Below are 16,220 nucleotides of genomic sequence, written 5' to 3' on the forward strand. Positions count from 1 at the left end.
TCTCATGTCCCAACACATGTACTGACCTCACTGTTGGGACACAGAGGAGACCCCCACCCCCACAAACAGTGTCATCAGGCATGCACATATAGATTTTTTTTCTAACTGTAATTTTGGCATCTACCTTTAACCTTAGAATCTGTAAGTTATATCTTTACTTTCACTTGGCAAAGACCCCTCAGCCATACATATACTGATCACCCAGCCACATCTTTAAAAAAAATATATTTACCACCACAACCAAGATCTGTGTTTGTCACTGCAACATCATGCTAGCCTGTTTTGCATTTCTATTACATTTCACATCCCGTTGCCCAGTCCTACTGGATGTGTATAAATCTTTATCAAGATTATATTCTATGCATCTGAAGATAGGCTATTAAGTATCACAAGGCTCCTTTCTCTTTTTGCACACTTTTTTCTTACATTTATATTCTGTCTTTTCTCCAGTGAGTTTTTCCTCTTGTTTTGTCACCACAACAACAGATCAGGCTGAGAGAGACTAACTGACCTAAGGTCACTTAGTGAGCTTCATGGCTGAGCAGACACTTAAACCTGGACCTCCAAGTCTCAGTCTGTCACTCTAACCACTACACCACACAATGTATTGCGTTTCAAACATATGCCCTCCATCTGTCCATCATAATCCAAATGATTCTCAAGTATCTGACTATGTACTATGACTATGTACCCTGGTGGTGCAGTGGTTAAATGCCTGTACTGCAGCCATTCACTCAAAACCACAAGGTTGCGAGTTCAAGACCAGCAAAAGGGCCCAAGCTCGACTCAGGCTTGCATCCTTCCGAGGTCGCTAAAATGAGTACCCAGACTGTTGGGGGCAAATTAGCTTACTTGCTAATTAGCTTACTTGCTGTTCACCGCTATGATCTTTGGAATAGCGGTATATAAATAAAACAAATTAAAATTAAATTACTTCTTCTTTTTTTTTAAGCTATGCTTGTGCATTGGAGGCTGACTGAATGAGATTACTGGTCCATCTAGCACTGGATGTTTTTAGACTGCAGCCCTAGCTAAAACAGTGAATGGTGAGGAATGATGAGGAATGCAGTCCAACCAAATCTAGAGACCACCACATGCCCATCTTTGTTCTAGCTTAATGTTTACACTGCCTGGCATTACAATTTTCTATAGAAGAGTGTTTCCAAGCCAAACTGAAAATGTCAGAAAGTGAAGCTCAGACTTTTTTTGCACGCAAAGCTATGACCCTTCCCCACCCTCCATCTACATTTGTACATAACTTTTAGTTTGGAGGCATGACAATTCTCCTTACTTCTGGTATTATTTTTGAGAGTTATCAGAGTGACTGGAGATAACTGAGGAAATACTGGAATTATTTAAACCAAGCCAATATGTTTATTAAATATAGGCTTACCAATTGATGAGCTTCCTTTGTCACTTTTCTTTTTGTTTTTCTTGCTCTTGCCTTTTGGCTGGGGAGAATCTTGTATCAGCATCTTATCATGCGGTTGCTCACTTGGAAAAAAGGAGCTTCTCACAAAAGATGATTTTGCTACCGGATTCATTTGCTTAGATTTATTAGTGCTTACTTTTTTCTCCACTTTTTGGGAAACAGCAGGTGATTGCAGTTCTGTGACTTTTAATTTAGATTTCATTTTGTTTTTTATTTTAGGCTGACTATCTGTTCCTTTGGAAGGCTTTTTCAACTGTTGAGCAAACAGCTTACTTATCTGTGTAATTTGCTCTTTGTTGTTATCTTCTGTGTGATTATGCATTATATTAAGAAGCAAAGAAAGGGGCTCGTGAGATTTCACTGTCATCTCAGTGTTGAAGAGCAGCTGTGAGTCTCTATCCTTGATTGGATTACATGGCTCACAGAAATTTTCAGAACCTGGGTCCTTATCAACTTCATCTGCTTGTTTTAACAGAGCATCAGATGACATTCCTCTTTTTTCCAACAGCTCACTCTGAACACATCCTGGGGTGCCTAAGGAAGGCTTTGTAGTTACCCCACAATTCTGGGTAACCACTTTCATTTTATCACAGTTGGTACTTGTTCTCTTTTTCTTTTTCTTTATGGCTTGGAGCTGTTGTGCCTCATCTCCTTGGTGTTGCTGTTCAAGCTGCTGCTGCGTTTCAGATTCTATTTCAACCTGGGACTTTTCTTTTAACTGTGAAAGCAACCATTTGTTTTTATTTTAACAAATGCAAAAATGACACATGCACACAAATGGGATAAACACAAAACAACATCATACATTCAATATTTCCTACTGTGGCAGTAAATTATACACAGGTACCAGCTGAAGCACAATAAATAAAAAAATAAAATAAAGCTTTTATTTATATCCTGCTTATTTGTAAGAAACCATCAAAGCGGCTTCCAACAACTAAAATAATACTGATGTACAGAGATAACAATAATACAAATATATACAACCCCCCCCTTAAAAAGGAATTAAACCGTTCTAAGATTAAAATTAAAACATTAAAATCAACACATTTATATTAAAACCGCACGATATCATAGTGCAAAAGCAGTGAGCAAACACATCATGGCCAGGACTGTACAAATACAGAATACTCCAAGCATGAGGAATCTATATGTAGCTGGGGGATATTCTGGGAAGGCCTGCCGGAAGAGATAAAGAACATATTTTGACTACTGGAAACAATATAAAATACCTAGGCATGTGGGCTTTATAAAAATTACATTGTTGTATCACATGAAGGAGTACCAATGGAAATAAAATGAGATCATGCTATAAACTGTAACATCAATATGACATTTTATTAAATGATGTCTTATTGCATAAGCCTCAACCTCCCCTCTCTTTCTCTGACATTTGGTGCCTGTGATGGAATGCTTCCATGGTCCTCTAACTGCAGTTTAGTATTATACTCAACAGCCAAAGACTGTCATAATGATGGTTTAGTGAAACATCTTATAAACTATGTTTGAAGATGGTTTGTTCCAATAAACTATATTTAAAACTGATCACCATTTGACTGGGGTGTGACATAACATTACACTGCAATTAAATATAGAAGTGAAAGTCTCCAATCTCATTTTTTCAGTCATGCTAGAGCAGAGAGGAGGAGAGCTGAGAAGTCCAAAGTACATTCAAATAATAATGAACCAGTCTCAGGGCCTGTACAGACCAGCCCAAAAGGCCACCCTGTGGGTGGAGTTAGGGCACAGCATCCACACAATCCGTGCCCTAACCCTGCTCCCAGGGTGCCATTTTGGCATGCATTGGGCCACATGGCACACTTCATGATGATGTCCCAAAGGGGAATCATAAAGCCGTGCCACAGCTATGATGCCCCTTGGATGGTGCAAAAAGGAACCACTTTTTGCAACTTCTTTTTGTGCTTGCCGGAAGCCAGATCAGGGCTGCGGTGTGCAGTGGCCATGGCCCTGATCCAGCCAGTACAGGGGCAGCTAGATGCTGCCCATCTATACAGGCCCTCAGTCTCTAAGCTCTGTTTGAATAGCTATGTAGCTTTAAAGGGAGAATGGCTTAATTAGCTAAGCCCTCCCTCCATGATGTCATCCTTTGGCCTATGAGGGAGTGAACAGGCAGGCCCAGCTCCACCAGGGCTAGCCTGAAGATAGAGAGCCCTCTCTCCATAACTGTCTTCCTTCAGCCTGCAAGGGAGTGAACAGGCAGGCCCAGCTCCATCAGGGCTAGCCTGAAGAAGAAGAGCCCTCCCTCCAGTCCATCTGCCTTGGTCCAGGCCTCAGAGGGAGAGAAGAACCACTGGACCTCATTCCCTTTCCCCTTCTCCTTTTGTGTCGTGTCTTTTAAATTGTAAGCCTGTTGGCAGGGAACCGTCTAATTAAAAATAATAATAGCAAGCCGCTCTGATAGCCTTTAGGGCTGAAGGGCAGGGTATAAATATCATAAATAATAAATTAAAAAATAGAAGAAACTGTAATCATAGTATATCTGAAAGGTATGTCTGTCTAGAGCGGCGGTCCCCAATATGTGCTCTTTAAGGGATTTTGGACTTCGGCTCCCAGAATCCCCAACTACTGGCCAACATGGCTGAGGCTTCTGGGAGCTGAAGTCCAACATCTCTTAAAGGACGCAGTTTGGGGACCACTGATCTAGAGCAATACTGTATTCTCACAGAGGACACAGACATAAATGTTTCCAAAACTAAATATGTAGCCTTAACCAAGGTGGATACTGACGTAAACTCAAATAAAAACAGAGGCATACTTCATATTATTAACAAATGCATACAACAAAACAATTCTGACTAATGAAACACAACCTTGGAGAAAGATTGCTTTACCTTTTCCCTGTCAGGCATTTTTCCCACCTACTTACCTCCACTTGGATTCCATATGTATCTAGAAAGTACACAGTATTTGGAACTGCACCAGAGATGTGCAGTTTTGAGCAGAAATTTTTCAGTGAGCAAATGACTGAATACCTTTCCTGCAGCTGTTCTATTCAAAGCACCCCAATGAGACTTCACAACGTGTACAGGTGTTAACATGTTAGAGGTGTTTGCTCCACAGTCTGGTATTGCTTAATTTTAGACACTGACAAAGCCATTTAATTCAACATAATGACTGAATTAAAAACATTTTGGCCCCATTTCCCTTCAAAAGATGCCCGAAGCAACTTACAATTAATAAAATGGAAAAACCTCAAAATAGTTAGAATGCAGCACATAATATTTTTTAAAAAATTTCTGTTCACTAATTCAATTTCCAGAAGAGTTAAAATTAGATTCTCAAATCCTTCCTGAAATAGAGGGTTTTCTCTGTGTCATGAACTCTTCTATATTCTTTAATAATGGAAAACAACTGAAATATAAAGAGTACTGTAATTAAAATATAAAGATACCTTAAATAGCTAATTGTTTTCATACATTATATTGACCTTTCTAATACAGATTTAAGCTTACCTTCTTTTGCTTATGCCTTGCTCTTTTAGCTGTCCGTGTGCTGCTAACTGGCTTAGCCTCAGGGCTGTTTATAAACTGTAGCAAGTCCTCTACTTTTCGATGATCAACAACACTTTCCCTCTCTAGGATCAGTTCTGATTTTCTAGGTTGTTCCTCTTTCCTTTTTGTTAAACGCAAACGGAGTTTTTCTCTCATTTCAGCATAGTTTCTACTAGTTGGTGCTGCTGGTGGCTGTTGGCATTTAGAAAAACAAAAACAAAAAACAGTAGCATTAAAAATAGCACCAAAATTCCATGTATCTTCAAAAAGTCAACATTCAAATTAAAAGATACTCCAAAACAGATCTAATACAACATTACACATTCATATATATATATATATTACACATTCATATATATATATATATATATATATATATATATATATATGAATATGAATATAAATATTCATATATATTTCTTAGATTGTAAGCCTGAGGGAAGGGAACCGTCTAACTAAAAGATTGTATGTACAGCACTGTGTAAATTTACAGCGCTATATAAAGGTTAATAATAATAATAATAATATAAACAGGATAGACACAAAGCTTTAATTTAAACTTAGTTATTTCTGCTAAAATTACAGTGAATTTCAAAGTGATTATGTACTGGAAGCACACTGTCTCCCAATAACGCACTCATTAGCAGCTCCAAAAGCATATAAAACTAAAAATGGGAGAAGTTCAAGAATGCCTATAAGAAAGTACTAGATCAGAATGTAGCAATAGCAAGTACATTTCTATACCACTTATCAGTGCACTTAAGCACCCCCTAAGCGTTTTACAATGTGTAAGCTAATCGCCCCCAACAAACTGGGTAGTCATTTTAGCAACATCGGAAGGATGCCAGGCTGAGTCGAGCTTGAGCCCTTGTATGGTATTGAACTTGCAACCTTGCTGTTTGTGAGTGAGTGGCTGCAGGCTCATTTAACCACTATGCCACCGTATGATGAACAGCACAATTCTCCAAAGTAAAATGGTGAGGTTAAGCAATCATGAGAAACTTTATATAAATAAAATATACTTTTGTTAAGAATCCTTATCCTTTTATCACTTTTGAGGGGAAAGGATGTATAAACTCTAAATCAGAGACAGGAATCATGTGGCCTTCCAAATATGATTGTGCTGTAATTTCTAGTGTTCCACACCATGGGTTATGGTGAGACAGGACTATTAAGAATCAAATATCTCCTTGGAAAAAAGAGTACATGGGGACCTAGGCTTCTTCCTCCTTTCAGCACAGTACTATTACAAAGCCTCTTTTAAATATAAAGATACAAATCTTATTGTATAAAAACTGAGGATCACTAATGGTGTTTCATAGATCTGCCCAAGAATCCTGTTCTTCCGATTATTTTAGTCACCGCAGAATTGTCAATCCAAGGAGTGGGAATGAACCCAATTGCTATATCGAACCTGTTGATCAGGTGCATCCAAGACAATTAACTGATTAATTCTAGTTCATTCAGCATGTTTTACAAACACAATTCAAGCAGAATGTAAAACTAGCAAGAGACTACTTACTCCTCCATGTCCAAAGAATTCACAGTAGCAACAATCACAGTATTTTCCTTCTTTTTGGTTTGTAGATGTTGAGGTGCTTGAGCTGTGTTCTGAACAGCTATCATAATCTTGGCTGTCTTCACCATCATAATGTGGATGATCATATATATCGCTGTGTTCACAATGCTGGCCCTCACAGTCAGGGTCACTATATTAAAGCAGAAAACATATATTTTGACCAATTCTAGACAGCAAGATTGAAAGATTAACTGAAGCCAACACACCATATATCTCATGAGGTGGGCCCTGTGCTGCAGAAGTGGGGTCTATCATGCAGAAGTATATGCCACAATAAAATTGTATTTAACGCCCCCAGCATAATCCTTGCCCCGTCACCACTCTGATATGAAAACAGGGTGCCTGGCCAGGTGCATGCAGCCAGATGCCCCATTTCTGCATCAGATGTGGCAACAGAGGGCTTCCCAGTAGGAGTGATGGCACTGAAAGTTAAGGAATACACTCCAATAATGGGTCTCCAAGCCAGCCCGGGGACTAGCCCAGGTAAGCAACTGGGTCACCATAGCATGGGCTCAGTTTGTAATTTCCTGGCCCACTTGCTCAAAGTCACCCATGTCTACAACCAAAACAATCTGAATTATATAAGAAGACAAAGAGAAACAGCAGCTATGAGCAAAAAGAGTAAAGGTAATAATAAACAATAAAATCTCACCTGCAAACACTTGATGAAGTACTAACCAAGCTCTCTTTGGTTGAAGGAGATGCAACTGTTGTTGAATAAAGATCCAAATTTGTATCCACAAAGCTGGGAGCAGTGGTGATAGCTCTGGGAAATGATGGAATATTGGAGCCTGGGAGATGGGGGGTAGAGGCTGGAGAAAGCACCACAGGAGAAAGAGAAGACAGTGGTGCTAAAGCAGTGGGACTGTTTTGTGCTACAGCTGATGCAGAACATCTGTGGTCCTCTGAACTGATGGTATGGAACACATCACCTAATGTAAGAAAGGAAAATTGCCAGATTGTTTAAGTTAAAATTAAGTGACACCTTGACATCAGTGGTATTCTAAAATCTACAGGTAAAATTTCACCTCCTGAATTTTTAAAAAAAGTCATAGTAATACATTCAAATCAAATTGCAGAAAGTTACAGCTGGTCATTATCAGCTTACCAGAAAGAAAGCAGATTTTCCTGATTCTTTTTTGTTTTGATAGATTTGTTTTAATGATGTTTTTAGCTTTTATTTTACAAGCTAGTGGGAATTTTTTTTAAAATTCACCATTTAAGGGATTCTAGTAAAAACAGAGGTATGACTAAGCATGGGGATGGCAGCTATTAAAGAACTAGAGAAGACCCAAAAGAGTAAAGATATATAATTAAGCACAAAAGTTAAAATCATACAAGCCATTGTACAGTTTGCCCTTGCCTTACGCAGTGGATCTGTTCCGGACTCCGCCACATAAGGTGAATTCCGTCTATGCTCGAGCCCCATTGGAAACAATGGGCCTCGTGCGCAGCGGCACGGGGCGCCAGCTCCCATTCATTTGAATAGGACACGCCATCCCTTGCGTCACGCGCGCGCCCTGCAGCTTGAGTGTGTACACTCAAGACCACGTAAAGCACACCCACGTATAATGCGGGCGCACTGTATTCCTTATTACCATGTATGGATGTGAGAGCTGGACAGTAAATAAAGTGGATAAGAAGAAAATCTATTATTTTGAGATGTGGTGCTGGAAAAGTGCTGAGTATACTGTGAATGGCCACAAGGGCAAACAAATGGATCCGGTGATTAGTGGTGTGGGGTGTTTGTTGATTGATTTTTTTACGTGAGGAGAACAGTTGTGGGACTCTGAGAAACTGGGAGGAAATGTCAGGGTTTGCACAAGTGGGGCTGAAGGATTGCATGTAGCCAGCAGACTTCAGGTTCTCCACTCCTGTTTTCAAATTTTTCATTATTTAAAAAACTCTTGTCTAGAGCCTCCTGCACAAGATCAACATCCTACGCTAGTCAATTTGAATTGAGGTTGGAAGAAGGAACATAAATGGAAGCTTTGCTTCACCTGAGCTCTCAGGTTGACTAGTGCGTGAATGGGGGAGTTGGCCTTTCCAGGCACATGTGCCCACTGCTTTCAGGGTGAGTTTTAAAAATTAAAAGCACTACAAGAGGGCATGAGAAGGGAAGAAAAATCAGCCAGAGGAAGAAAACATGATTGATTCTTATAATCCATGACACAACCAAACGTATACACATATTCAAAACTGCTTTTTTGACAAAGGCCCCATACAGACAGGCCCAAATAAAACTGCTTTGGGTCACTTTGGAGGTATGCTGTTTAAATGATGCATGTGTCCTAAGAGTCTGGAAGCCATGCCAAAACCACAATCTAGTCCTAAGGACTGGAGCACAGCTTTGGCACAGCTTCCGGACTCTTTGGACGCATGCATCATTTAAACAGCATACCTCCAAAGTGACCTGAAGCAGCTTTATTTTGGTAGTGTGTATGGGGCCAAAAACAAAATATTTCAGAGTTCCGTAGAAACGTGGGAAGTACAAGAAAAAAAATCCTTATATTTTGAAGCATCTGCCATATCTGGAAGAACACTGTAATTGTGAAAATGTTATGTAAACTGCTTTGTGAGCTTTATTAGCTAAAAAAGAGCATAGCAGGAATATTGAATAAATAATTACCTAGCGATGATGATCTTTTAGATGAAACTTTAAACTGGTTGTTACTTGATTGTACTGTAGTAGCAGTGCATGAGACTGAAGATGTTGCTGAAGATGTTGCCATAACTACTTTGTTATTGTGCATAAAAGCATCTTGAAAGTGATACAGACATTTTTTCTTTAATATATTTTCCTTCTTCTTGCTATCATTCACTATCATTCCTTCATTTTCTGTTGTTACAGGAAGGGCATTAGCAGGTGATATAGCAGGTGATGCTATCATATCATTTCCTTCAAATGGAAGAAAAACACAAGCTAGCTAAGTAATTTAGCATACTCAGAGCTGCTGTAATGCCATTTAAATTAAAATACTGCATTATGTGACTACAGATCAACTTCCTTAATCTAGGATTATAAAGCAGTTCATATATGAAAGCTAACCTTCAAATCCAACTTCCTGTGACAAAGGTATTTAAGATTAGGGAGTTCATTTAGAATTTCTATTATTTGCATAATTATATTTTAAAAGTTTAAGAAATTAAGTCATAATATTCACTAGGTCCCCAGAGATTCAAGAATATTTTCATGTTTATAGTCTGTTTTTTAAAACAGAAGCACTGTTAACTCATAAATCAGCTAGATTGGCTTTATTTTGCTGTATGAAAGAATCAGTCTTCTGATCTATTTGATCACGTCAAACATTTGTATGGAAAGAAAACGAAACGGGATTGAGAAGCATTCCACACCCAATAAAAACAAAGGGGGCTTGACTTAAGCTTGCACATTTTTAAAACCATCTTATTAAGAGTTTCTCTGATAAGAAAAACAAACTCTTGAGAAAGTAAATAAATAAACAATCACCCCAACGTATGTCTGGATCTTGATTTATCACATTTACCTGTCATGTTTAGTGGTGAGTGATCCAATACAGTATCTGTGGTAGATACCTCTCCCATCCCTACACTCATATACAAGAGGCCGAGATCCAAGCTAGTGAGAGGGCTGTTGCTGACCATAAATGTTCTCAGTGTCAGAACTGAGTTAAATTCACAGTTCTTTCGCACACCAAAATTCCTAATTATCCATAATTAGTCATTTTGTTGCTGACACTGTTAAAATGGCAGGTGTTTTGAAATATCTACCAGTAGATCCCATTCTACTTTCTAGCTAATTGCCCTAATGCCTACTTGATCAGGGTTTTTTTTGTAATTATCTTCAAGGATACCATGACATAAGGTATTTCGTAACATTTAAGTCAGCAACTAACTGCCTTTTCAGACCAAGGCATATAGTGATAGCCAATATAACTGGCTCTGTGAAATATTACTAAGATTTCTGAAAAAAGTTATCACTGATCTGGAACTGAAACTGAATATTCAAAATACTGCAGGTAGAACTAGCAAGTACATGGAAAGGCAATTAAATAGCTAAAACTACAGAGCTATTGTTGTAGCCAATCTTGGGTTGAAATCAGATTTATCAGCTTTGCAAGGGTGTGAAAGGTGGATGTGATTGTAAGAGATACATGATAAAGATGGCAGGAATGCCCCCTTCACCTCTTCCTGGGATAGTAGGAGTGCTTCCTCCTCCTTCACCACCTCTTGGAGTGCCACCTCCACCCATGTCAACCAGATTTGGGGCCGTGGCAACTACAGCTCTAGCTCTTCCATTTGGAGTGACTCCAAAGAAGCTTTACAAGCCAGAAGTTCAGCTGTGGAGAACTAACTGGTCCAAGTTGGCATTCAGCTAGCTGATTCCAAGATGTGCTTCATGCACAGTTGGTGACTCTTCCTCTTCCCCCACCCATCTTACATCCTTTGTCCAATGATGTGTTGCCTGAAATGCTCATCTTTTCCATGCAGTACTGTTTGGCATTTGATGAGAATGAAGAAAGATTTATTTCAAGCTTGTTCTTATATTATTGATTTAGGATCACATGATCTTGTGGGATGTAGGGCTGAGACAAATTCATTCTCTCCCTTCCCAGTGAATATATCCATTTATTGGTGAGCTAAGAACAGATCTTTAGTTATATAACTAGTTATTTTTTAAACAAATTACTGAGGAGTAAGGATGCAAGCTACAGGAAAAGGGATTCCACCTCAGCATTAGGAAGAACTTTTTGACAGTCAAAGCTGTTTGACAGTGGAACACACTCCATCTGAGAGTAGTGGAGCCTCCTCCTTTGGAGGTTTTCAAACAGAGGCTGGATGGCCATCTGTCAGGAGTGCTTTGTGAGTTCCTGCATGGCAAGGGGTTGGACTGGATGGCCCTTGTGGTCTTTTCCAACTCTATGATTCTATGAGATTCTCCTATGGTTTAAAATAAATTATTGACAGCCACAAGGGACAGATTTCAGTCAGAAACATGGTGTTTCCACAACTGTTATTGATTTCATTTTTAAAAACTACACAGGAGAACCTAACTATGACTCACCTATGTCCTATCTGGTTTGCAACAAAAGCTATACTAGACAACAATTAGCATGGAAACCAACTAATTTTTAAATAACTTTTCTAATCGAACTTTATTCTTCTTTTCTAATTGTATTAATATGGAAGTGAACATTATAATTAATCATTTCATTATTTTGTGAATATGTTTTGTAGTTGGTTGCCAATGATGATGGTATGTACTCTCATGAGGTCTTTGACGATTCAGAGCTATGGGAGGAATATTCCACCTACTTTTCTATACATTTTCTGTGATCTAACATTCTTTAATTCTGTTTAAACAAAAACAAATGGCATAGCACTACCAGCCTTGCATTCTCTAACCTGTACTGAACTTCGTACAGGAAATGAGGGTAAGAGAGAGCGAAAACAGAGCTTATGTTTCCATATCAGAAGTATTTACTGGCTCTAGAGAGTCATTTGTGCTGTTACATATTTGTGGTTTTGTACATATAAGCCAAAACATGGAAACCTTCGTGAATTAAGATAAAGTGCAGCAAAATACAGATACTGGGTTCTTGACAGCACAGAGTATATATTTATTCCAAACAGGATACATCCAAGTTACAGGGCCAAAGTTATCCTTGTTCTTTGTGAGCCTGAACAGGCTTGACCACATAACAGCCTATAGCAGTCAACTATGCTAACTCCTTATTTCAGACTTCAAGGCTCCCACGGACAGATCCTGTAGTCCACATCTTGATTTCATTGTTTATTCACTGAATTCTGCAATAACTGGTATTGAAATGAACAAGTCAGTCACTCACTGTAAGACTGATCTGGATGTGAATTTTTGTTTGTTGTTGTGTGCCTTCAAGACATTATGGCAACACTAAGGTGACCTATCATAGGCTCTTCTTGGCAAGATTTGTTCAGAGTGGTTTACCTTTGCCTTCCTGAAGCTGAGAGCCTGTGACTTGCCCAGGTTCATCCAGTGGGTTTCCATGGCTGAGTGGGGACTCAGACCTTGGTCTCCAGAGTCATAATCCAATAGTTCAAATGTTAGTACATTTCTAACATTGAATACATGTTGCCACTTGAACCATCACTTCATTGAATATGGTGTAGAGCTGGACAGTTCCAGCATATCCATGCAAAGAGCATATTCTGAGAAGCTCTTATTCTAACATAGGAATCTGGAAAATGACAGCAATGGGTAGTACCAATGTCCTGGATAGTCCACAACAAAGGATCCCAGAGAAGGACACAGGACTAATCAGAAGGGCTTTAGCAATGGAAACAGGGTGCTGGATTATGGCCATTATATATAAGATTGTACACTTTTAATATTATTTGCTATGTTGCTCACCAGCATCGTACAATACTCTTGTAAACAAGGCTGTCCACAACCTCCCAAAGGACTTTCTCAGCTGTCGCGCCCAGATTGTGGAATGGCCTACCAGATGAGATCCGTCATATTATCACCCTAAACAGCTTTCCTGAATAGTTTCTCCAGCCATCAGAAGAACTCTAAGAACTCCGACCACACTTTAGTCACGGTCTATTGTTTGCTGTATAAATTTTTTATTTTATTTTATTTTTATGTATGTTTTAATTCTTACATCGTTTAATTGTATTTTAAGAGGGGGATTGGGGTTTTTGGAATAAATGGTTTTTTAATCTTTGTAAGCCTCCCCAATTGCATCTTGTAGAGGGGTGGGATATAAATATATTATTATTATTATTATTATTATTATTATTATTATTCCTACAGAAGAATATGTATAAAAATAGTGCGTATTTTTTTACATACTGACTGACTGTATTCTATTTTCAGAAAGAATGTAATTCACCATCATTACAAAAAACTTAATCTCTACAACCGAGAAGGAAGGAATGAAAAGTAATGGATAGAGCACAGCTAACCATTTTTCTACAGTTTTCTACCTTTTGTATCTACTGGTAAATGCAGCTATACTATAACTATAACATCCAGAATAGCAATGTCATTTTTTAAAGAATGAAACAGAATTATACCCTCACCAGTAAGTTCATCTTGCAAAAAGTTGGAAGCATACCAGTTCTTCTCATTCATGACTTCTGATTCCCAAATGCTTAAAAATTCAGAACTCTTCCAGTCTGTAGTACTCCCAAAACCACTTGAATAGATATGATCTTGGAATGATGTATTGAGTATTTGCTGATGGTCTGTATGATTCTGAACCAAGGCCTACATAACAAATATATGTTTTAATTAGATCTCTGTTTGTTTCCATCTATCCCAAAATTATTACGCCTACTGAGGGAAAATGTGGCAACTGAAATGTAAATACTTCTACGTACTGTATGGCACTAAGGGAACAAATGTCCAATGGTCATTCTTGCAGGGTGATTCTCAAAAAATAACACTTGTAAGCTATTTTTCGGATGTGACAATGTATGACTTGAAGGAAGGTTATATGTGGAACAAGGTATTCTCCATGTGGCTCTTCTTTCATAGTCATGACTTCTGATTCCCAGCTCATTCCAGCAACATAATCAGTATGTTGCTGGAATGAGCTCTCACACAGTATTTACAAAGAGAATGGTGAAGTAATTTTTTACTTCATTTTTGCAGTATACGGTACATATGCCTAAGCAGGGCTAAATAAAAATTTTAATTGCACTCTTGAATAATGTTAATGTCAATAAAACCTAATATTACAAAAAAAATTCTTAACTTTTTAGCATTTTCTTTCAAGAATCAATGTTTCTAATTTTAAAAGTGCTTGATTAATTAGTTTTTGTAAAAACTATAAATGTTATCTGACAATGACCATAGAATCTTTATTACTGACAACAACATTTAATAACATCTACTATATGAACTATTTATTCTGAGCAAATGAGGTTATGCAGGACATTTCCTGGAAGTATGAAGAAAACTGCTTTGAAAGTATTACCTTATTCTGTTCCAATGGTGGAGCAGTATAAAAGGAAGTGTGGAGAGTAGGAGATAATTGAGGAACAGTAGGAAGTGGTATTTGTCCATGAATGTGAGGATAAAGATGAAGGCCAGGATGGGTAGGCTTTTCTGGAATCTTAAACTGGTGGCCAGCAGGAAGACATCTCTGTTCACTGTCTGAGGAAGAGGGGCCTGGGGTTTCCTGTTTGCAGATATGGCACTCACAACAAGCTGGTACTTGATCAGCCTGCCAGACATGAAAAAGAACATGCAATTTTAAACAGCAAGAGTAAAAAAAAATTTAACTTTTAAAAAGATAATTATTTAGCTGCAGTGGGGCCTTCCTTTTCTTTCCTACTGCTTATCATCTTCTGAAGCATTATCATGCTTTCTAATGAGTCATCTGATCTCATAATATATCCAAAGTACAACAGCTCTCATTTAGTCATGTTGGCTTCTAGAGAGACTTCAGCTTGATTCGTTCTCCAACCCATTTATTTCTCTTTTTGGACATGATTTGGAGGAGAAAATCAAGGCAGAACTTTCACTAGAAGCCAAGATGACTAAACTGACACTGTCATACTTTGGACATATCATGAGAAGACATGACTCATTAAAAAAGATAATAATGCTAGGTAAGGCAGAAGGAAGAGGAAGAACACATTCTAGATGGATAAACTCAATCAAGGAAGCTGACTTGACAGCAGTTAACAACAACCACCAGGAATGGATATAGCAGGGATATATGGTAGACATGGTAGCTAGTCTGGACATGGAAAAATACAAATTAGGATAGCAAAGATATTATTGGAGGAGTGAATATAGACAGAAGGTTGCAGTAGTCAAGGAGAGAGATATCCAGGGCATTGATAGTTTTAGCTTATAGGATATGGAGAAGGCTGGACTTCCAAACTGATATGCAGTGTGATATGTCTTGGCATACAGGGAAAAAGGAAGATACTGCATGTACTTGACTATAAGTCGACCTCATATACACTCGGCCCCCGGGTTACGAAATTAATTCGTTCCGCCGCCATTTTCGTAACCCGGAAGGCTTCGTAAGCCGAAAAAGCCATAGGCGCTAATGGGGAAAAGCCGCGATTTGGTGCAAAATAGCGCCGAAAAGCACCAAAATTTTATTCGCAACCCGGAATAACCTTCGTAACCCAGAAATATTTTTTATTATTTTTTTTTCGTAACCCGGAAATTTCGTATCGCGGCGCATTCGTATCCCAGGGTAAGAGTGTATAAGTCAAGGGCAGGTTTGGAGGCCAAAATTATGGATTTTGATATGACCCGTGGATAAGTTGAGGGTAAAACCTAGGGGCATGTAACAAAGGATCTAAAGTGGATGAAGCAAAGGCAAATGTTACCAAAGAACTTACAAAATTCCTGCAGACATAACTATTTGTGCTCATATTAAGGCTGGATGGATGAGGGAATAGAAGGGAGTCAGTGAGGCAGATTAAACTCTTGCCTTTCACTATATACTGTATTTTAACTCATTCATGTATATATAGGCCCCATACAGACAGGCCAAAATAAAGCTGCTTCGGGTCACATTGGAGGTATGCTGTTTAAATGATGCATGTGTCCTAAAAGTCCGGAGGCCACACCAAAGCCTGTCTGTATGGGGCCTATATATGTGTGTGTGTGTGTGTGTGTGTTAAAATACAGTACTTACATTGACCCATGGATAAGTTGACTCAGATTTTTTGGGTCCATTCTTTAACCTAATTTCTAGACTTATAC

At 38.5% G+C, this 16,220-nt stretch overlaps 2 protein-coding genes across 6 annotated transcripts in view; one reads left to right on the forward strand and one right to left on the reverse strand.

Annotated features, from left to right (window-relative positions):
• Positions 1 to 13,418, forward strand: part of ECSCR (endothelial cell surface expressed chemotaxis and apoptosis regulator) — a 32,548-nt gene extending 19,130 nt beyond the window's left edge. Inside the window, exon 8 of the transcript XR_016280536.1 lies at positions 13,362 to 13,418. The gene's annotated coding sequence lies outside the window, so the exon portion shown is untranslated. The remainder of the gene's footprint in view (positions 1 to 13,361) is intronic.
• LOC149316809 (protein FAM193A-like) overlaps positions 1 to 16,220 on the reverse strand; it is a 58,115-nt gene that overhangs the window by 3,640 nt on the left and 38,255 nt on the right. For 4 of the 5 annotated variants that reach the window (XM_089516314.1, XM_089516310.1, XM_089516309.1 and 1 more), the window contains 7 exons: positions 14,467 to 14,715; positions 13,568 to 13,754; positions 9,153 to 9,422; positions 7,176 to 7,455; positions 6,467 to 6,653; positions 4,906 to 5,136; positions 1,394 to 2,150 (listed from right to left, as the gene is read on the reverse strand). In XM_089516314.1, the coding sequence (XP_089372440.1) occupies positions 1,394 to 2,150; positions 4,906 to 5,136; positions 6,467 to 6,653; positions 7,176 to 7,455; positions 9,153 to 9,422; positions 13,568 to 13,754; positions 14,467 to 14,715 (2,161 nt within the window). The remainder of the gene's footprint in view (positions 1 to 1,393; positions 2,151 to 4,905; positions 5,137 to 6,466; positions 6,654 to 7,175; positions 7,456 to 9,152; positions 9,423 to 13,567; positions 13,755 to 14,466; positions 14,716 to 16,220) is intronic. The other variant, XM_089516312.1, reaches the window with a different exon arrangement.

The sequence above is a fragment of the Sceloporus occidentalis genome, unplaced genomic scaffold (genome assembly GCF_023333645.1).
Source record: "Sceloporus occidentalis isolate IW3139 unplaced genomic scaffold, rSceOcc1.0.p SCAF_3, whole genome shotgun sequence".
NCBI lineage: Eukaryota > Metazoa > Chordata > Lepidosauria > Squamata > Phrynosomatidae > Sceloporus > Sceloporus occidentalis.